Consider the following 24,588-nt stretch of genomic DNA (forward strand, 5'->3'; position numbering starts at 1 on the left):
AGAGTAAAATTTCTTCACTCCAGACAGTTAAATTTAAAACGTGAGTCAAGAAATATCATATTCCTTGAGATTATGTTGTGGAATCTATTTCTCTAAAGATTTAGAGACAATATGTCATGTATGTAAACAAACTTTTTTCACTGACCTGCAAAAAGATAGGGATTTTTTATATGTGACGTCATCAGGCATGTTCTCCTTTTTTGTGACATCACAATAGAAAATTTTCGTAATTTTGTTACTGTGGATTCATTTATTGTTGTGGGTATCAATTTTGGTGGATAAAGGAAAACTTGAATTTTCTTGGATATTTGATTTCGTGGTTTTGGAAATGTCTGCATACAAAGCCTATAGACAATTTGTAATTCTTTGAGCATTTGAATTCGTGGTTCACCTATACCCACGAAAATTGGTATTCATCTAATAATGAATCGACAGTAATGCAAATGTTGAAATTAAAATAGCAATACTTTAAAATGTAAATTATGCAAATATTCAAAGTCAATGAACAATGACAAAAGGTACATGGCTAACCAATCTATGGAAATGAGATGTGCCAATGCTAATACAACTGCATACCAAATACCATTGATTTATCATAAGTGGTTCCCTTTAAACAAACCTAAACACAAACATTAACTTGTACACTATGTAAAAGTTTCAAAGTCAATGAACCATGATGAGCGGGGCTATATATTCTCAATGGAAATGTAAACTAAGCAAAAGTTTCAAAGTCAATAGACCATGACTGAGGGGGCAGGGCCAAATATTCTCCATGAAAATGAGACGTGCTAATGCTTATACAACTGCATACCAATTAACATTGGCCTTCCACTAATGGTTCCCCTTGAACTGACCTAATCACAAACTAATACATGTAAACTAAGCAAAAGTTTTAAAAGTCAATAGACCATGACTGAGGGGGCGGGGCCAAATAATCTCCATGGAAATGATATATGCCAATGCTTATACAACTGCATACCAAATATCATTGACCTATCCCAATTGTTTCCACCTAAACTGACCTAATCACAAACTAATACATGTAAACTAAGCAAAAGTTTCAAAGTCAATAGACCATGACTGAGGAGCAGGGCCAAATAATATCCATGGAAATGAGTTGTGCCAATGCTAATACAACGGCATAGCAAATATCATTGGCCTACCACTAGTTGTTCCCCATAAATTGACCTAATCACAAACTTATACATGTAAACTAAGCAAAAGTTTCAAAGTCAACAGACCATGACTGAGGGGGCAGGGCCAAATAATATCCATGGAAATGAATTGTGCCAATGCTATTACAACTGCATACCAAATATCATTGACCTACCACTAGTGGTTCACCATAAACTAGACCTAATCACAAACTATAGACACACTATTTCAATGTGCATTTAATTAGATTAAAGAAATCATTTAAAGAGCTATTTTCTATTGCTCGTAGTTTAAAGGTCTGGTTGGCTTGCTTGCTTTGTTTGTATAAATCAATAGATAAGCCGGGCTTCAGCTTGTATACATTATACTCTGCATTATACTTAACATCCAATCACATTTAAGTATATATAATGTATACAAGCTGAAGCCCTGCCTATCTATTGATTGCAGATGCATTCTTAATTACAATGCTTGCAAACATTTATACAAATAAAGCAAACAAGCCAACCAGACCTTTAAACTACAAGTATTAGGAAAATAGTTCTGAGACTTTATAAAATCTTTAATACAGGAGAAATGTTCGCTGAATGGGAAAATACACCTGAAAAAATTACTGTATTGTATTGTTAAAGATGTAAACAACTTATTAAAATTGATTGACTGACAGATAATCAATTACAAATTAATAGGTGTACTGCAAACTAAAATACACATTATTCAGAGATCTTTCACTAGTTGTTTAAATTAGGTTCATTGCACCATTTCTAAAAATGAAGGATTTTATAATTTTTGTGCTGGTATAACAGAGCATTTTGAAAGAATATATCAGTTAAATGTGATTTATTTTAATCTAATTTTTACATTATATTCCAAATGTTTGGGTTATAACAACAATCAATAGATGTTAGCATTAACATTAATGAACATGTCACTGATTGCTGTGTTGTCAATATGTATGACATGTACGATTAGCCAATTCAATTATTATGAAAAAAAAGATCTAAGTTAATTTTGCATACTCTTGTAATCTGCCGATCAACACAAAAGACTGATTTTATATATAATGTTATTTCACCTTTAGGGTTAAATGAGTTTACATATCAATTTCATGTAAACTTGATAATTAACAGTTTTATATATGAAACATTTAAACATCTATAAATCTAGGATTAGGCAGGGAAATTTAAATGGGGTAAACTTTTCACATTTTTGTAGGTACCGCAAACAAAGTGAAGATTTAACTAAAAAAAAACCAATATATATGGCAAGCAGTTTTACTTTTTATTCTAACTTCAAGATATCTCATATAATATATAAGATACTTTATAAGATATCTTATATACTTCATAAGATATCTTCTAAAATTTATAAGATATCTAATAAATATTTTTTTATACAAGATATCTTATATAGTTTATAAGATATCTTATAAGGTTTATAAGATATCTCATAAAGTTTATAAGATATCTCATAAAGTTTATAAGATATCTCATAAAGTTCATAAGATATCTCATAAAGTTCATAAGATATCTTATATAGTTTATAAGATATCTTATATAATTTATACGATATCTTATAAAGAAAATTATATGAGATATCTTATAAATTATATGAGATATCTTATAAATTATATAAGATATCTTATACACTGCATGAGATATCTTATGAAGTTTATTAGATATCTTGAAGTTAGAATAAATAGTAAAACGGCTTGCTATAAATATACAATATATGATATTATCTTATAAACCCATGGTAGCACCATAGATTTCATAATGACATACCTATACAAAGATTTCAATATTTGCACCATTTCTAATCTGTTTTCATGCCACATTGTGGCACAAGCATATATCATTGGAGGTATCTTCTTCATTTTTGACCTATCAGTGCCTGCTGCATGCTTTGAATCATCATTGCTTAACCTGATAATAAATACAACAGCTTATAAGGTTGACAGAAATAAAAATTTACAAATGATGAATTCTCAATAAATTTCATGATAAGAGCCATTATATCCCCCCCCCCCCCTCCCCATTAATTGAAAAAATAGTACTTATTCAATTTTATTGATGAAAGTCAAAATTGAACTCAATAGAACATTTCCACAATTTTACATAAAATTAATGTATTCACCTGTAAGATTCCTTTTCCCCTTCAAACTCTCTTCTAATCCTTTTGTTGTGTCGTCTTCTGTTCATAAGTAAATGTTGTTCTAATAAAACACTGCAGTACAGTGGATTTATAAACAATCTGTAAAATAGTAAATAGTAATACAGAAGTATGTTATTGGAAAAGAAAGAAGAATTAAAAACCTGTTTTTCCAACCTTTGAAAAGTGAAATTCAAGCAGTTTGAATTCAAATATCTAGAAAATCTACTTATAATCTGTTGCTATCATATTTTTTATTATACAAATCATTTAAACTGAATGTCTTCTTCCAATTATTAATGCTGATATGATTTATTTTTCACCAAAGTAAAGATCAAATCTAACAATATTCAAGTGTTAGGGAGTACAAACATTTTTAAAAATACATTAACCTTAATTCAAGGAAAATATTGTCAGAAACATTTACACAGTTATCCAATGGTGACAATTTATCACTGAATATTTTTGTCTGTTACATAAACAATACATAATCCATAAAAGATTCTGCCTTAACAATAGAAAAATAAGCATACCTATCAATCTTTGCCAATCTTTCTTGCTTAGAGAACCAGATATATTTTGCTATCCAGTAGGCTGAAATCAACCAAAGTAACCCCAGTAAGAAATGGTACCAGTGTGAATCATCATATGAATCTGTAGCTTGAGCATGATAACAATATAACTGTTCCTTTGTGAAGGGTTCTAAGATTTGATATTCACAGTCGAGAACTACGATTCCTACAGCAACTGGAGTGGACAATAAGGCTGCCATTGAAAATGACACTACTTGCATCCGGAGTTTACATATTGTGTAAGAAACGTAGTAAGCCAGATATGATCCAATTGTTATACATATTATAGATGTGTAATCTTTAATGTAGTTGTAATGCTCATACCATTTTTCTGGTAAAACATTCTCATATCTGTCATCAGTGAGGGTGGACATGGCAGCGGATACATCCATATTTATTCCATCACGTAAAACATATGCCATTGCTATGGTAATCCCTATTTTAAATAATGATGTAACAGTTGTAACAATTGGTCGACTTTCTTGTAAATCAAATTTTATCTTAAGTACAAATTGCTGTAGGAAACTACGACTGGAACCAAATGCTCGATCATCCATAAAATTTTCCCACCATGAAAATGAACAAAGAAGCAAACAAAATACAACTTCAAGTACTGTCTCCCATTCTTTAGATGGTTCCGCTCTTTCTAAAAGAAAGCCATTGTTGATGACGACAGGTATAACAGATATCTGTGCAATAATTGCCATTAAATCGGCGGCAAATCCTAGGATTCTCTTGAAAATTCTGAAACTTGCTCTAGGGGTTGAATCATCTTTGGCAAAAAAAGGTTTTAGAATGCTAGGCAAAATGCAAGTTGCACTCATAACCATGATCCCACGAGCTGAATGCATTTCTCCTAAATATTTGAAGACCAGATAACTCAGTCCTACAGAGTGAGCACATTCCATGAACGTAACCTAAAATATCAACTTTAGACATGACTTAAAAAACTATTTCAAAATCTCAAAGATATCAGTATATACAAATGAATCATTTTTTCATGTCATGCTATATGCACATTTTAACATTTTGGTATATTTGTAGATTTTGTATTGCTAATATTTTTTTCTGTTTGTAATTTCCATCTAACTACTATAATTTTTCTAGATAACTGATAAAAACTCTGAAATTTGTCAATAACTATCATTTGCGGGCAAAAAAGAAGTTGCATATGTTGACCAGTAGCCTGAGTAGGCATACCACAACTTGTTATTCACAGCATTGGCAAACAGTAGGTGTCCTTGCGCACACTCATTTAAACTTATAACTGTCCAGCTGCTTCATTAGCTCCTGAAAATATTTGATTTTTTCAACATATTAAAAATTTCAAAGCATCAAAAAACAGGAAGTGAGTGTCTAACTGATCTGAAAAGTGCTTTCATGTTACAATAGATCACTGGCAAGCTGCTGACCAAATATGTAGTCATTTTGTTCTGTAGTGTAACAGAAACATTAGTTTGACTTACAGATAGACAAGAGGTTACAATATAGCCCCCACTCCTTAAGTAGGGGTATACTTACTCTAATACAGAGTTAATTGATGTTTAGGTCATATTGGATGATTTTAGTTCTTGTGTTACTTATCATATTTGCTGTTTACAGATTCAGTCTATGTTTTATAATTTTTGAGAGAATAGCCATATACAGTCGAACTTCGTTGTGTCAAACTCGGTTGTGTAAAAAAATCAGACGAGTCGAAGTTATTTCTCGGTCACGATAAAATTCCCATTGGATCAATGCATATTTACCTCTGATGAGTCGAACTCGGTTGATTCGAATACTAGTTTAAGTCAAGTAAGTTGTATGGTCCCATCGATGCAAAATTCATGAAAATTGATCTGATGTCTCGAAGATCGAAAGTAAGAAATTTCTTAAGATGCAGACTTAATGATAACAATTCAAATCGGATGTATTTCTTATGCAACCTAATCATTTTCAAAAGAGATTAAAGCTGTGTAAACATACTGGTTTGTATAACAGTTACAATGTCATGTTTATGGTGACTGTTATTAACACCTTTGTTGATCGTCCACGTGTAACTCTATTGTGTTGAACAGATTTTACCTGACATAAAAATAAAACAACTTTAAATGACCCAAACCCAGTTTAAATGAATCGTTAGAGTAAAAATTCATTAATTACAATAAGTAGCAAGATGACTACAATTATGATCTATTTATAATAATTGAATGCAAAGCAGACGACCCTCGATCATCAGAAATCTGTTTGAACTTGTTTCGTTCCGCGAGTGATTTCATAATCAAAATGACTGTACTTTGTAAATATTTGTATTTTGATTCTACTTGTGAATGTTTTGTGTCTGTCCTTGTGTGTTTAAATTTATTCAGGGACCAAACAATATGGAGATTGAATACACACTCATAAAGTGCTATATCAAAAAATGGCCACTGTTCAAAATATCTAGCTTACACAAATCACATGCCATATTTCATTCATTCCAAATCTATGAAGATAAATTCAACCTCGGATGAGTCGAACCTCTGATAAGTAGAATATTTTTGTCCGATCCCTTCGACTTTGACATAACGAGGTTCGACTGTACAATAAAATTCTCTAAAACTGAGTTAGTCAAATATTTTTTTATAAATATTATTAGGACTACATTAAGAAAAAGTTAGGCATAATTTATGAGACAGATGTCCTTGAGTATTGACAGCTTACCATAATGATAGTGCTCTTGCTTGGAACAGCAAGATTTCCAAACAACGTCTTCAAGACACTGAATACAAATGTCAGTACATAGGGTATACACACAGCTAACAGCAGCAACAAATATCTGGCACTGTTATATACCTCTTCTTTTTCTTTCTGCAAAGAAGTATTACTGTACATATTAAACTGATCCATCTTCTATCTTTCTTCATAAAACCTTTATGGTGAATGATCATGGTCCTATACTCCTTTTGATATTTTATAATTTTGCATTTCTACAACTTTGCAACTTTTGGTGGACAGCAAAGCCCCAAGGGTATCATTAACTTGGTAGCCAGAGTGTTTATACCAGCATAATATTACTTTAATACTTGTGAAATATTTAAATTATGAAACGATGTAAAATTTGCTCTCTGTGCATAATCCAAGAGGTTTTGTTCTTTCATGAAACAAATTAGGCCAAAATTCTTTTCAAGTCACTGTTTGAATAAATTTCTTCCAACTGAACAAGAGATGAAAATTTTTCACTCATTGCAAAAGACAGGTTGATAGTTTAAAGCAATATAGGATATTTCAATTATCCTAATAGGTGCGTTTGAATAGTATGACAAACACACAATAAATTACCATTATATGTAGGTCATAAATTTAATATATTAATTAACCTAGAAGTATAGTCAGAAAGTTTTACTAGAAGTTAACAAAGAATCAATGGCTTAAATATTGGACTTTGACTTAAAGAAACAACTTACAAACTTATCCTTTCTTTCCTGGGGAGTAGCTGCAGAGTCTCCTTTATTTACAATTAATTCCTTTTCCTGGCGTTTAGCAAGTAACATAAGACTAATTTTCTGAAAGACCAGGGATGCAAACATCACAAGGAATAGTAAACCATATGTGATCACTTTGATGAAACGTAAGCTCCCTCGCTCATGGACATCTTTTGACTTCTTCTCTCTGGGAATGTTAGCAAATATATCCCAAAATCTATTAAAGGAAAAAATATAATAGAAATAAATGGAGAATGTGTCCATACGACACAGATGTTTCCACAGCTTGCATATAACATTATAAAGGGGCATAACTCAAGAACGCTAAAAGTGACGCCACCAAAATCCGATCTTGTGTATAAGTTTCATAACATTTGGTTGAGGCAAACTAAAGTTAGAGAATGGAACCAATTTCGGGAAGTACAGACAAGGGTTTACCTTAATGCCCCCTCTGCTACAGCGGGGGCATAATAAACCTATGGATATGTTCATAAATACAATCAGATTGAGATTTTCAATTATAAAACTATTGCAATTAGGTTTTTGTTATTGATCAAATTTTCTCTAAAATAATTTTATGTAATTACTGAATTATATATTTATGTATGTTGAACAGGACTTGTTAGGTCAGTAGCAACAAATAGGGGATAATTTTACCTCACTCAAAACTTTTGCATATGTCATCTCTAATACTTCTCCCACTGAATTACAATTAAATGATGAAATAGATGTAAATGATAACTTACGCTTTTGACTCTTTCTTCTTTTCTGTTTCTGGGGGATGTTTCTTTCTAGGGGGTGGACTCCTTTTGGGTGGAGGGGGGGCCTTTCCTTTGGGTGATGGTCCTGCTCCACTCCAAGGTTGTTTGATACCAGTTTGTTCATTGATCCCAAGTTCAGTCCCATGTGATTCACTATAATCTGATGGACTTGGAATAGACTTTGTTCCTCCGTCAGGTTTTCTCGTACGAGACAAACTAGCAAATTGAACACGTCCAGAAGATGAAGTATCTGAGCTAGAAGATCCTTGTGTAGAACTTATTGTTGATCCTATGGATGCTCCAAGTCTAGTACTTGTTGTTGAACCAATTGAAGCAGAAATGTCCCTCTGAAATAATGAGTATTCAAATAAACCAATAGATTTAATATTTTTTATAATTCCTGTTGTACTCTTTTTAAGTATTATTAATTTATAGTATACACACATGTAAACAAATAATCTTTTCAATAATAATAGAAAAATATGAACCAGAAATTCATATATTAAAATGGTAACAATAGATTGTTTCCAAATTATTATATTTCTTTGGTATTTTATTTTATGGAATTTTCCACTTAATCAGTAATAGGTGGTGTTGTCGTAAAAAAGTCAATTAATCCTAATACAAAGAATTATTTGAATCTGGAATAATTTTAAATTCTAAAAAATTGATAAAAATGTATGATGAAAACTGACCTAATTAAGGAGGGTTAAGTGGATAAGTGGAGTTAGTAATATCAGTGAAAGTAAAATGAACCATAGCACTGGGTGCAAGGCTAACACTATTTAGTTGGGTTAGTTTACATTTTGAATTTCTTAGTAATTTTTCTGAATTCAAAATTATTCCATATTCAAATAATTGTTTGTTTTAATTTCAATCTCATGCACATTATCTCATGAACTAGCCAATTGAATGCTTGTCTTTATATATATATACAATTACTGAACAAACTTTTGTTTCAGCTTGTCGTCTTTCTTGTATTTCCTTTTCTGCAGCTTCTTTTTCCATATCACTTTGTAGTTGTGCTACTTTTTTTCTACGTTGTACTGCCTTTAATTCTTCAGCAGCTTTCTTTTCGGACCACATTTTAAAGATACATGTTGCCATAGATCTCCTGGCTGATTGTTCTCTGATGTAGAGGAATTTCTCTAAAAACATATAGGGTGACTCTTTCATAAATATCTGAAATACAGTATTCACATTAAACATTCATGTTTTTTTATTTCCCTAAATAAAATGCATATCTTATAAAATTTTACCGATTAACATTTACACAGCATTCAATTATCCATATAATAAAAAGTCTTACTATCATATCAGCAGAATGATGATTCATTTAAGAATTGACAATATTTATTTTATAAACCAAAGGTAGTTTTAATTGTTTTATATTTTTTATATAATTATGTCTCAAAATATTTTCCTCTAGTATTATTATAATATAATTGTTGACAAGTGATTTCACTAAGGAGACAAGAGCAGTGGTCTTTTATCAAAGTAAGAAATATCTTTGAATCCACACATATCAATACTAAATGAAAGACATACATGATATTACTTCAACTCAATGAAATGGAACTAACATGGAGATACGTCTGCATTGCAAATATGATGAAAAACTATTTTACAAGAACAAGTTAGATAAAAAAAATGGGGAATGTGTCCATGGGACACAGATGATGCCCCCGCTTGCATATCATATAACATTATAAAGGGGCATAACTGAAGAATGGTAAAAGTGACCCTACCCAAATTTGTACTTGATCTGAGTTTTGTGGTAATAAGTATTGTGTATAAGTTTCATAACATTTGGTTGAGGCAAACTTAAATTAGAGAACGGAAACGAAAAATTCAGCAATTTTTCCATTTGTAAAGGGGCATAACTCTAGAACAGTAAAAGTGACACCACCAAAATTCAAACTTGATCTGTATTTTTTGGTAATAAACCAAAAATTCAAACTTGACCTGTATTATATGGTTATAAGCATTGTGTATAAGTTTCATAACATTTGGTTGAGGCAAACTAAAGTTAGAGAACGAAAAAGGAAAATTCAGCAAATTTTATGTTTTAAAGGGGCATAACTCAAGAACGGTAACAGTGACACCACCCAATTTCGAACTTGATCTGTATTATGTTTTAATAAGCATTGTAAGTTTCATAACCTTTGGTTGAGGCAAACTAAAGTTAGAGAAAGGAAACGAAAAATTCAGCAATTTGTATGTTTATAAAGGGACATAACTCAAGAACGGTAAAAGTGACTCCATCCAAATTTGAATTTGATCTGTATTATGTAGTAATAAGCATTGTGTATAAGTTTCATAACATTTGGTTGAGGTAAACTAAAGTTCGAGAACGGAAATGAAAAATTCAGCAATTTTTATGTTTATAAAGGTGCATAACTCCAGAATGGTAAAAGTGACGCCACCCAAATTCAAACTTGATCTGTATGTATGGTTATAAGCATTGTGTGTAAGTTTCATAACATAAAAAATTTAGCAATAATATTGACATAAGGTTTGCTCTATCATACAAAAAGTATTAAAAATCCATTAAGAGGTTTTCAAACATGACAATAAAACAATTTCAGAAAGACCAAAAGAAAAAATTAACGAATACTGTGGATTCATTTATTTTCGTGGGTATCAATTTTCGTGGATAGAGAAAAAAAGACGTTTTGTGGTAAACGTAAATTCGTGGATCGCTGATTACAAAAAAAAATAAAAAATTCAGATACATTTTTCGCGGATTTCTTTTTGATTTAGGAGATCATATAACCTCCTGGGTTTGATCAATCATAAAACAAACAAAAAAGAAGGAATTCATTGAAAAAGTTCCTCGCTTGGTCATTCTAGGTTAAAGTGTTCTTTGAAAAAGTTCCTCGCTTGGTCATTCTAGGTTTAAGTGTTCATTGAAAACTTCTATTACAATAATGGACAGAGACAACTAATTATTTGTTTGTTTTACAATTTATAAATTCTTGTCGGAATTTTATAAGGCATTCAAAACTCTATGATAGAAAGCTCATTTCCGTGATCACGATATAATAAACAGTCATATAAGTAAAAGGTGTGAAAATAAATGTTCCTGTCATAAACAATATTACCTATGGGCAATATCCCCGTACTTAATCCTACTGATTTTTAATCACCAGTAAACCAAACTATGACACGGTAATAAACAACTTGTAGTTATTTTCCATGAACAGTTTTAATCAATTTTAAAAAGTAAATTATCACTGATATTCGATATATTTATTATTGATTTAATCAAAATACTTGTATCTTCTTTCAATAAAAACATGTGTTATGTTACAATGTCGCTAGTCAACACTATACTAGAACTGCATAACATAACCGGAAATAAACATGCGACTCCATACACATTTCTCTGGGATTATTCTTCGTTGAATTCTTAAATTCGTGGTTCGATGTGACCCACGAAACCCACAAAAATTGGTATACCACGAATAAAAATGAATCCACAGTAGATGCATTCTATACCATTGAATATTCCTATCCTGAACAATCTGCCACTCTTTTCACAAAATTCAAAAGTAATATTTGAATGTTCATGAAAAACTAACAAGATTTTTTTCTCTTAATTCTTTTTTTTATGAAAAGAATACCTTGAAATTTTTATTTAAACATTGAGGATGTGAGTTTTTTACAGACATAAATCTATACATATATAACCCATACAATTCTGTGGATGATGATCTATACTATTTGTGTAATGGTCCATTATCATACCCTATGTTTTCCAATTCTGTATTCTGTTTTAAATCTATCTGGTAAAATCTTTTCAACCAGAGACTTTGTACCTTGACCATCGTCTGCTGTCTTCCTGGGAAAGTCTGGGTGAAGTGCACAATACCTGTATATGAAAAAATATATGTTTCATGTTAATGTGCCCAGATATATCTTCCATATAAAATATGAGGACAAAAATCATAAATCCAGTTAAAAGCAATGACGATACAATACAAAATACCATCTTAGAGCAGAACTAAAAAAAAAAAAAGAAAATCAGCTATGTATACTTCAACTTTGTCATTTAAGCAGTCAACTTGTATTGACTTCATAATCATTTGGGATATAAACAGTACAATCATCATAAATATGAATAGTTCAAATAGTTCCAGTATGAAAGAAATAACCTTGCACCGTCTGGAAATGTAAAATATATAAGTAAAAGGCTTAGAACCTGGTAGATATGTGGTATAAAATAATGTTTGGTTTGCCTTGTTATGGCTTCCTTGGTTTGAATTCAATTATGGCATTTCATTTTTTGACACCATAACAACAAAAAACAAGAGTGCACACGCTGAATGTCTCGCCTGCTTAACTTCTGATTGAATTTATGCTAAAAGTCTTAAATATGAAGGTTTTACTACAAGTACCACATAAACTTAGCTTTGATAATTTATGAAAATGAGGTCAAGGTCAAATGTAACATGACAGACAGACATGTACACCCTTCAATTAATCCATTCACCAAATATAGTGTTCCTATTGTATATGCTTATAGTACCTGAGAAACAGACCAAGCCACAAAAACTTAAAAATTGACCAAAGAACCATGAAAATGAGGTCAAGGTCATTCCATACACCAAATATAGTTGTCAGACCTATTGCTTATGGTATCTGAGATATAGACTTGATCACATAAACTTAACCTTAATTATTGATCTAAGTTGAGGTCAGGTGAACCATGTCTGACAGACATGGAGACCTTGCAAGGAACCCATATACCATATATACTGTAAATTCAGAAATTATTGCGATGTTTTTATAATTGCGAAAAATGCGACAGGGTTATAATCGCAATAATTTAAACTCGCATTTTGAAATTTTGTATATGAATTAAACAGGATTTTTCTCAATATCGCAAAAATTTAAATCGCATTTTATTCTAAAATGACAAAATCGCAATAATAAATGCACGCAATAATTTCTGAATTTACAGTAGTTATCCTACTATGCATAATAAGTTAGTATTTGACATGACAACAAAAACTGTAATTTGTTTAATGCAGTCACTGAACCATGAAAATGAGGTCAAGCACAATGGACATATGACAGCCGGAAACTTCGTAACATAAGGTATCTGCATACAAGGTATGAAGCATCCAGGTCTTCTACTTCTGACATATAAAGCTTTATACAAATAGTTTAAGCCATTGCTGCAGCCTCCGGATAGTAATACCTATGTCTTATGTATTCTGCAACTTTTTTTGTATTAATCAATATTATTATAAAAAGAATAATTGTTCATAGTACACTATGCCCTGCTAGCACTATCACATTTCCATTGTTAAGTGATTGGAAAATCTGGGTCAAAACCCATAATTGGCATATATATTATTAATTCACATAAATCACCTTAGACCAAAACTTTAACCTGATATGGATCTGACAAATGGACTAACAGACAGAACCGCACACTGGAAAACAGAATGTTCCTCTACTATCTAAGCTGGGGCATTAAAATCATACAACTGAAAATCTTTTTAACATGAGTTTTTTTAAAGTTTCCATTAAAATGAGGATGTATACAAAGTTATCTCAAAACTGTTAGTTTAATAACAATAAGTACCGTTTGTAGAAATCAGCGTGCAACTTCCTGACAGGATAACCTTGCTTTCTGATCTTGGCTACCTCAGTTATCCCATTATACAACAGTTGTTCCTTCACTCGAGTGGCATTGAAATTTTCTTTCTGTTTCATGTTGTTTGGTTTTATACACCTGTTCAAATATAACAGTAGATTTACCCTGATCTCTCTAAAGAAGGAAGCATTACATTTATTTGAAGAACTGAAATAAGAAATAATAGAGAAAAATAGATGGAGGTATTTTGTCTCTTTATTCCATCTATTCACATTGTGTTTATAAACAAGAGGCTCTCAAGAGCCTGAATCGCTCACCTGTTTTTCAGAGGAGAAGATTTTTAAATGTTAGCAAACTTGATGAACAAATTGTGTAAAATTGTCTTTAAAGGGCAATAACTCCTTAAGGGATCCATTGACAATTATAGTCATATTAACTTTTTTGTAGATCTTACTTTGCTGAACATTATTGCTGCTTACAGTTTATATATATCTATAATAATATTCAAAATAATAACAAAAAACTGCAAATTTTGTTAAAACTACCAATTCGGTGGCAGCAACCCAACAATGGGTTGTTCGATTCGTCTGAAAATTTCAGAGTTGATAGATCTTGACCAATTGAACAATTTTACTCCATGTCAGACTTGCTCTAAAAGCTTTAGTTTTTGAGATATAAGCCAAAAACTGCATTTGACCCCTATGTTCTATTTTTAGCCATGGCGGCCATGTTTGTCGATGGATACAAACTTCGGATACAATTTATAAACAAGATACCGTAAGGAACATTTAGTTAAAGTTTGAAGGTAATTGGCCCAGTAGTTTCAGAGGAGAAGATTTTTAAATGTTAGCAAACTTGATGAACAAATTGTGTAAAATTGTCTTTAAAGGGCAATAACTCCTTAAGGGGTCAATTGACAATGATGGTTATATTAACTTTTTTGTAGATCTTACTTTGCTGAACATTATTGCTGCTTACAGTTTATATATATCTATAATAATATTCAAAATAATAACAAAAAACTGCAAAATTTTGTTAAAATTACCAATTCGGTGGCAGCAACCCAACAATGGGTTGTTCGATTCGTCTGAAAATTTCAGAGTTGATAGATCTTGACCAATTGAACAATTTTACTCCATGTCAGACTTGCTCTAAAAGCTTTAGTTTTTGAGATATAAGCCAAAAACTGCATTTGACCCCTATGTTCTATTTTTAGCCATGGCGGCCATGTTTGTCGATGGATCAAAACTTCGGATAAAATTTATAAACTAGATACCCTAAGGAACATTTATTTAAAGTTTGAAGGTATTTGGCCCAGTAGTTTCAGAGATGAAGATTTTTTGAAATAGTTTACAACGACAGACGACGACAGACGACGGACGCCAAGTGATGGCATAAGCGAGACAACTCTCCACAAGAGACCAAATGACACAGAAATTAACAACTATAGGTCACCGTACGGCCTTCAACAATGAGCAAAGCTCATACCGCACAGTCAGCTATAAAAGGCCCCGAAATGACAATGTAAAACAATTCAACAAGAAAACTAACGGCCTAATTTATGTACAAAAAATGAACAAAAAACAAATACGTAACACATAAACAAACGACAACCACTGAATTACAGGCTCCTGACTTGGGACAGGCACATACATACAGAATGTGGCGGGGTTAAACATGTTAGCGGGATCCCAACCCTCCCCCTAACCTGGGACAGTAGTGTAACAGTACAACAAAAGAACGAACTATAAAAATCAGTTGAAAGAGGCTTAACTCATCAGATGGATAAAAATACAAATACTAAAAATACAAGTGGACGTGGCCGGGTACTTGTACATCCGAACAACAAAAAGACACTAAGTACAGATCTGAGAGTACTCGCAGTTACTGACAGCTAGTTCAAAGCCACTAACAACTAATAAAAAAAATCATGCATCTAAGACTAAATTATCAATCCGTACACATCCAACATCCAATGGATTTAGTGTAAAGACGTCATAAACAGTCAGAGAAAAACATGACCTTGTGCAATGCCAAGATACAGGTATCGACAGATTGTAGATCCATGAATGTGTATATGTATATAACAATAATATTTAGTTTGCTTTTAATTTACTGGTAACAAAACCAATATTAGTACCAATAAAAACAATATTTAATGATCTAATTACAGTGTTGAATTGGTAACCTTTTAGAATAAGTTTATTTAAAGGATCGATAAGTTTACCAGGATCGTTTCTAAATTTCCGAGCACGGTAAACAATATTGTTATAAAAATGAGGATGTGCAATCCCGTTGAAATAAGTTTTCTACAGGTACAACCAAACTTCAAAACCAAATCTTTATATCTGTGGAAGAATTTAGTAAAGGTTTTAAGTAATTTGTGGTAACGAAATCCCTGGCTTAATAATTTACCAGTAATACATAGATAACGTTCGTTAAAACCAAAAACGTCACAACAGACACGGGCATAGGGAACGAGTTGTGAAATATAAACACCGTAAGATGGTGCCAAAGGAACATCACCATCCAAAAAGGAAGGGAAAATTAACAATAGGGAACGAAAAATCGTCTTTATTTAATCATTTGTATACTTTCAACCCCTTTCAGCAAAGTAGTTGTACATTAACTTAAACAAACTTTCAAAGCAATATATTTCACTTTCACAAGTTTACTTATTTATATGTACACTATTTCGTAATTATTTACAAGAGATTATTTTTTTTACAGTACACAAGTATCTTTCTTGCCTTTAATAGCCTTATCTGATTTTAAAAGACCTATCTTCTAAAAGCTACTTGAACATTTAAGGTCTTCATTAAACTTTTAGGGATGCAAAAAGATAACTAACAATTGATGGATCAAATTATCTTTCCATACAAAAGGAACAAATAGTTTTTTTAAAGTAGATTATCTATTTTAGTTTGAGCATTAACCTATTGACCAAAAAGTATACTAACCTAACAAAATGAGCTTCTGCTTGCCTCATTTTCTCTAATAGTTTGTCCATGGAAGCCTGTAACAATAGACGTCATCAATGGATTAAATAGTCAGTTTTATCAATCTCCTCCATTTAAATTACAAGACTTCAAGTAGAAGAGAAGACATTGCTCAGTTGTAAAACTTGTGTCTTATCCATTTGTTTAGTTTTTTAACAATAAAATATGTTGAAACTAAGTAGAATTGTATGGGATTTTTGTAATAAGTCAAACTTTCAAAGTCTTAATGAAAAAAAAATTGATATCACCATAAATGGAATGAAGAGAATCTTGAAGAAATGGTCTTTATGGTAACCCTTCATTGAGTGATTAATAATGACTTTGAAAGCCTTAGTGGTTTACATCTTCCAATAGAATCAAAAGGCATCTTTATGAAAAAAGAAAAAAAATCAGTTTAACTAGTAACAAGAATGTGTCCATGGTACACAGATGCCCCACTCGCACTATCGTTTTCTATGTTCAGTGGACCGTGAAATTGGGGTCAAAACTCTAATTTGGCATTAAAATTAGAAAGATCATATCATAGGGAAAATGTGTACTAAGTTTCAAGTTGATTGGACTTCAACTTCATCAAAAACTACGTTGACCAAAAACTTTAACCTGAAGCAGGACAGACAGACAAACGGATGCACAGACCGAAAAACATAATGCCCCTAGGTGGGACATAAAAATAGTATTTATCTATTATAATCTAACTCATATAATTTAAGTTTGAATAAAGATTATTATTTGGTTTTTCATCGTAAAAATGACTCTCCTTTTACACAACTAAAGTCCAGGTTTTTTACTGTAATATTAGTATTTTCATGCAATTCAAGATAGTGTTTACATTGATTTGATTCCAATAACAGGCTTAAACATGTAACAATATCAGCATCTAAAACAGCATAAATATACACTAAAAATGCATTATATTAACTTACCCTAAAATATGAAATAACAGTGTTGTGTTTCTTTGCACTATAACTCGGCATCATTCCTGTTGACACACCATATCTGCAAAAATTAATAAAATATAATATGAAAAATAACTGATAAAACAGACTAAGAACTTCTGTTATTTGTTTTGTTGCTAATTTAACTAGTACTATTAGTGAACTCACAATAGGATACCCCAGCACTTAGTATATTGGAGTAAGTTTGATTATCTCCCCATTTATCATGTTGGACCTGGATAATATTCTATAGGAGCATGCAGAGTTAGTGTTCTGTAACTGTGTAAAGTTTCATTAACATCTTTCTAGCAATCTATGAAGAGTTGTCCTGACAAGGTACATGGACAGACAGACAAACAGTGTCTAATATAGCTCAGCTATGTATTCTTATTGGAAATAAGTACAGCTGGTTTTGGATTTAAATGAGTACCATGATTATATTAAAATGTACTGATAACAAGCACACCAAGTTCATACAACACTCACATGAATAGATATTAAAAAGTCCATGTAAACACATATATTAAGATTGAACAAAATGCTTCGTTGAGCGCAGCTGGATACGACCGCAGAGGTCCAACCCTGAACAGTTGGGGCAAAAATGGACACAATATTTGCGCTTGATACAGGTCTGAATTTTGATTGTAATTAAATATTTGATACATAATAGTTTCTGACACAGAATAACCGTAGTCAAAGAACTTAGAATTGTTTATACGATTTGAATTTATATTCAATTTTTTGCTTTTGTGCAATACACTATGCTGTTGCAAATTGACCCCCCCCCAAAAAAAAATTACCCCCCTTATTTTTGCTTTTGTGCAATAAACTATGCTGTTGCTTATTGACCCCCCCAAACAAAAAAAAATTGTTTTACCCCCTCCCTTTTTTTGCAAAAAAAAAATATTTGAAGAAATTTTCTTTTTTAATTTCTGAAATCTGAAATGAGAAAAAATTGCCCTCCCCCACAATTTCTTATTTAACACCCCCCCCCCCCAAATTTTTTCTCACACCCCACCCCCCCTTTTTCCCCCAAAAAAAATTCTTTCCCTCAAGATATGGTCATAATCTCAATTCAAATTTCCAATGGAGTTTGAAACCATAATTACCAATTAAATACATCATAAAAGTCTTAAAATAGAAAATGACATACATAATCATGGCTAAAATTAATATTCTTTTAATAGTAACACCAAGACAATACAACATTTCTTTTTACATAATTTAAAAGCAGTGTAAGGGAGGTAATCCAAATATAAACAACATTGTACTTTAAATGTGTTTGGATTACCTCCCTTACACTGCTTTTAAATTGTCCATTAACCAGGAAACTCTTGTTTTTCCCACTTTTTTGCCCCTAATTCCTAAACGGTTTGAGCCATAACCCCCAAAGTCAATCCTAACCATCCCTTTGTGGTATAGAAACTTGTGGTATAATTTCAGAGAGATTCATACACCATTCCACAAGTTATTGTCTGGAAACTAGAAAAATGCTTATTTGGGCCCTTTTTTGGCCCCTAATTCCTAAACTGTTAGGACCATAACCCCCAAAATCAATCCCAACCTTCCATTTTGTGGTTATAAACCTTGTGTTTAAATTTCATAGATTTCTATTAACTTATACTAAAGTTATTGTCCGGAAACCAAATGTCTTCGGACGACCACGACCACGATGACGACGACGACGTTATACCAATATACAACCGCAAAATTTTTTGTGGTCGTATAAAAAATAAATAAGAGATGCATAATGAAAACATGTGGGTACGATTTTATACCCTTCTTCAGAAAAAAAATATTTCTTTTGTAAAAAAGTGTGAAGGTACTGTATTTGTAGAGTTATTGCCATCAGTTGGGTATGTATAACATTGTGGCAAAGCTTGTAGAGTTATTGCCATCAATTCGGGATGTATAAAATTGTGGCAAAGCTTGTAGAGTAATTGCCATCAGTTGGGGATGTATAAAATTGTGGCAAAGCTTGCTTGCTTAAAATTTGTCCAAACATTTCAGAGAATTTGATGACAATATAACAATTAATTGGTGTTAGGTAATGGCAATAACTAGCCATGGCATTGAACCAGGCGAGGTAAAATTCAATACTGAGGAAATAATGATCATGCTAATAATACAAGATCTCCATATCTATGATAAAACATTACCTCTTCAAAGATCTTCCAAGTTCTTTACTAAGTTTCTTCACATCATCAGACCTAGGTGTAGAAGCTTTTTTTGATTTATGGAGAGCGGTAGTTGTTCTTCTAGACTGTCTTAAAAGGAACTGGGTTCTGAAATATTTTAAGTATAACATTATTAAATAACATGTTTGATTATTCAAACTGGATGTAATAGAAAAGAGATGTAGACACACCTAAAGATAGGAGAGAATAATACAACCAACTATGCTGAGTAAAAAAAAGGGGGATGGATCACCTTCAAGTACAATTTTTTTAATCCTTAAAACAGTAGATAAATCTATTCTGATCTAACGTTGAAAAGATTAGGAGTCTAATGTTATTTAATATGAATAACATATTTTCAATTTGTTCAACATAAACACTGATTTAATCATAAAAAGTTGATTTCTGACGAAATTTTTATCATTGTTCCTATTGAAATTTGCATATTTTTTTAGTTATAGAATACATTTAAGAAGGTCTTAATTTAAACATCGTCATTTTCCAGTTTTATTTGTCAAACACAAAAAAAAAATCAATAGAAACAATGTTGAAAATTTAGTCAGATATCAACTTTTAATGCTTGAATCATTGTTTACATTGAATAGATTAAAAATATATTATTGATATTGAACAAATACAACATCACATGCAGTTTTGTGAGTAAAAACATGTATTTCCATCTTTTAGAAGATAATTTACACAGGTAAATTAATCAATGAGTGATGGATTTCTCTTAGAAGAAAGGAGTAAGTTCGGAATGGGCCATATTTGGCCCAGATTATAAAGTTCAATGTTACTAGATAAAAAATGTTTTAAATTGACTTAAAGACATGTGAGAAAGTTATATAGAACTATTTCTGTCAAAGTTTTATTCTAAAACTTGATTTTTACATCACAATAAGGTCAAAATAAGGGATTTTTTGCGAATTTGATAAAATCGGCCGGATTTCAGCCAAATTTAGGACCAGGAAACATAGAGCGCAGCCGTCGACAAACTAAATATTCAAGTTAGACATGTAAAATGTCATTACAAACATTATTTTCAAAGATCTTCTTTGTTGATGTATGCACTCTATGTTTCCTGTCCAATAATCAATGGAAATTTACTCATTTTTATTGATTTTTCGTGAAAAATCAAAATGAGTACTATTTGTGACATCATAAATAAAACGCAGGAACGTAAATTTTCAACAAAAAGACTTATTTCCTATCTAGTCACTGCATTAGCTAATTGATTCATTGTGATATTGGTCAATAAGTCCTAATTTGAAACTTAAGCTAAAAAGGGGCACCATTTTAGGGCCTTATCGAACCTACTCCTTTAAAGGTCCCAGTGAATAAACTACACAGAGAACAATAGCTATTGTATTTATTCAATGGGACAATAGAACTGACAAAAGTTTAAATTGATTGACCAATTGGAGATGATTCTGGTGAAAACTTTCATTTGGTTCGCAATAATATTTAAATATATGTTGCATTTGATGATGATACATAACATATATAGAGGTTCAGACTGAACACGAATGTGGCCTCTTCCAATTTAGTCAAAAACCATCTGAAAAGTGACGTTTTGTGGCATATTTGATAGATTTTTCATATTTAAGCTTGAAGTTAGCAGTCTTTATTGACCAAATCAGTTCAAGTCTTTTACATAAACTAATTGAATCGAATAAAAGAATGTTAAAAATCTTTCATCAGATGTACTTCAAATTTTAGGCCAAAATAAGCCCTTACTGGACCTTCTCCTTTTAAAATTTATTAGATGGAGAGTAAGGATGGCACATTTAGGACAGAAGTGATGAACTCTACCTTAAAAATGTGTTTACCTATAATTTTCTAGCTTGACAAATTGTGATTGAGTATTAAGTTTTTTAAGTCTATATAAATTGTTGATTACTGTAAAACAATTGAACAATTACTATTTCCAAATATCAAAATATGTTCATACATTAGAAAATATACTACCTATAAAGGATGGATTTCAACTTGTTTCATATAAATAAAGGAGATGTAAGGTATATGCCAATGAGACAACAATCCCACAAAACAAAATTTCAAGACATTATGCCAAGGTTCAGAATAGAGGGCAACAATTGGACCCTAATTTCTTGATTATACTGATCTTATATCAAAATATCAGTACATTGACAATGTACTTACTCAGAAATAGTTCCAGTAGGTCCCTTTGCGACTGTGAACAAGTCCTTTATAAATGGATTTTCACTGTCCTTCATACAATCAAACAAATCATCGTTCAATGTATCTTTGTTTTTCTCTAAGAAACCTTCACATCTGTATAAAACCTAAGGACAAAATAAAAGTGATCACAAAAGAATAAAACAAAATTGTACAAAACAATAATATAACTTGTTTATAAATTGGTGTGTAGCCCTCTGTACAACTTCATTTTTGTTCTCTTTTCCAGAAATATTAAAATGTAAAGTAATTATAATTCTAAATATAACATACTTGTTCTGTCTTAGAATAAAAGCAATCATTTCTTAATAATAATAAAATACTATTATAAGGAAGGACATACATGTGAATATCCAACAAAGACACATGCTTTTCGTTAAATTTATATTGAACAAATCTAGATAAATTGAAGGTTTGATACATGTGAGGTATCAAATATTATAGAAGGAAAAATCTTGAAATTTGAACAAGAAGCCCAAAAACTAAAACTCTAAAAATCCTCAATCATTTGAAAAACTCCAACAACTTACAACCAATTCAAGATGACCCCTCCACACCCTGCTTCCTCCAACCATATATTTGGAAAGCCTCATTCTACACACTAACCTTTCCAGCAAAATGATTAATACCAAACACAGGATCATTGGTAGTGCTCTTCATAATGATTCCTGAATCGGAGTGATTACTGGTGACTTTTTGTACAAACTTTTCCTCGGAACCTTGCTGTAGTTTTGTTTCTTCATCCAGCAGTGACAAGATACCAATTGGTTTCTAAAATAAATCAATTTATTAACACACCTGTTTGAACTATTTTTATAAATATTTTTTTCTGTAAGTATTTTACTATATCTATATGAAAATTAACAATAGACTTCCAGTAAGAATATCTAGCTAATAGAAGCTTCTCAAATGTATTTAATTTTAGCATAGGGTATGTAATTCATATCGCCCTTTAAACATTACAACATCATAACCGAGATTAAAAGCTGTCATCCTTAACCATCTAACAGATTAGAAAAGTGGACGACAGGCTGACTCTATCAAAGCATAGAACTTTGCACTTAACTTCTCCTAAGTATTTCTGGAATGATAATACATTGTATTCAACTATAATACAAAGATAGAACTTTTACATATGCATTCAAAACAGCAGTCATTTTGTCATTTCAGGGCCTTTTGTAGCTTGCTATATGCGGTATGGGTTTTGCTCATTGTTGAAGGCCATACAGTTGCCTGTAGTTGCTAACATTCTATGCCATAACCATAATAATTTTACCTTTGTAAAAACTTCAATTATGTCTTTGTTGTTCTTAAAATCTACATCTTGGCATGGAATGCCATCTTCTTTATAAATAGCCTTCTCAGTCCTAAATACACTCTCATTCATGAAGTTCTGTAATCTCTCGTTAACAAAGTTGATACACAATTGTTCAAAACTGTTGACATGTAGATTTTCAAATCCTGCTATGTCCAAAACTCCAATACTTGCAGCAATTCTACTCCTGTTAAAGTATAGTAGGAAAAAAACAATAAAATAATTTAGAAATATTTCAGGCATTGTTGTGAAGTCTAAACATTATCAACATAGGCAAATTATAATGCAAATATATCACCCTTCTACAGTGATCTGGAATTTATACTCATTATTTATAATATTAGGATACCAATTTTCCTGGATGTCGTGGGTATCAGTCAACAACCAATTTTGAATGTTCAAAAAAGTGTAAATTTCCTATAGGCTTGTATGTAGACGTTGGAAAAACAATGAAATCAAATATCCACGAAAATACATTTTTCCTCAATCAATGAAAATTAGAACCCACGAAAAGGAAAAAATCCAGAGTATACAAATAGCAGTGAAACAGTTTAAATAATCCAAAAGCCATGTATTCTATACTTTACTTCCATTAAAAAGCCCATGGTCAATGTTATAAAAAGAATAAATAATCAAAGAATTCAAATCTGGAAAAAACTCATTACCTAAATATTTTTTTGTCTATTTTTATGCTCTATGGAGACCTTTAAAAAATCACATTTCCTTTTTGTGTCTAATGTTCAACATTTCAAGAAAGACTTCATTTGCAGTTAAATTTAAAATCAAATCAACTTCTCCATCAACTCACCTAATTTGAATTTGACATAAAAATCATGTGAGCATTTGAACTAATTCAACTATAACATAGCTCCTCATACACAAAAAATTATTGCTTTCTATTGCAAAAGTTCTTTAAACTTAGGATAAATGGAAAAATCCTTTTCCTGATGAGCATGACACTTAAAAAGTTTGCTGTCCAAGTCAGTGACAATGGAGTATTTTATAATTAGTTGTATCTTATAGTTCTAACCTTTGCTTGGATGGATTGAGGTCATCATTAATTGTCCTGATCACCCAGCCAAACAGCCTCTCATAAATAGCTTTTGCAAGGGCATCCCGTCCATCATTTGCCTGGTTCAAACTTTTTAGGACATGGATTTCTTCACCTTAAACGTAAATGTCTGTATTTTATATCTGTCTAGTCCAATCAAATATACACTTCAAAAAAATCATTTTAATCAAGTGCACAAAACCAATTAATTTCATGAAATAC

General features: G+C 31.4%; 1 protein-coding gene across 1 annotated transcript in view; it reads right to left on the reverse strand.

The window, feature by feature from the left end:
• LOC127730360 (uncharacterized) overlaps nt 1–24,588 on the reverse strand; it is a 115,460-nt gene that overhangs the window by 50,498 nt on the left and 40,374 nt on the right. The window contains exons 9-24 of the mRNA XM_052238730.1: nt 24,346–24,481; nt 23,277–23,502; nt 22,607–22,771; nt 21,965–22,107; nt 19,784–19,909; nt 17,613–17,685; nt 16,651–16,706; nt 13,679–13,828; nt 11,833–11,956; nt 9,034–9,264; nt 8,068–8,429; nt 7,304–7,538; nt 6,561–6,707; nt 3,840–4,795; nt 3,292–3,408; nt 2,940–3,080 (exon numbers count right to left, since the gene is read on the reverse strand). Of these exons, the coding sequence (XP_052094690.1) occupies nt 2,940–3,080; nt 3,292–3,408; nt 3,840–4,795; nt 6,561–6,707; nt 7,304–7,538; nt 8,068–8,429; nt 9,034–9,264; nt 11,833–11,956; nt 13,679–13,828; nt 16,651–16,706; nt 17,613–17,685; nt 19,784–19,909; nt 21,965–22,107; nt 22,607–22,771; nt 23,277–23,502; nt 24,346–24,481 (3,388 nt within the window). The remainder of the gene's footprint in view (nt 1–2,939; nt 3,081–3,291; nt 3,409–3,839; nt 4,796–6,560; nt 6,708–7,303; nt 7,539–8,067; nt 8,430–9,033; nt 9,265–11,832; nt 11,957–13,678; nt 13,829–16,650; nt 16,707–17,612; nt 17,686–19,783; nt 19,910–21,964; nt 22,108–22,606; nt 22,772–23,276; nt 23,503–24,345; nt 24,482–24,588) is intronic.

Source organism: Mytilus californianus, unplaced genomic scaffold (genome assembly GCF_021869535.1).
Source record: "Mytilus californianus isolate M0D057914Y unplaced genomic scaffold, xbMytCali1.0.p SCAF_2, whole genome shotgun sequence".
Lineage (NCBI taxonomy): Eukaryota > Metazoa > Mollusca > Bivalvia > Mytilida > Mytilidae > Mytilus > Mytilus californianus.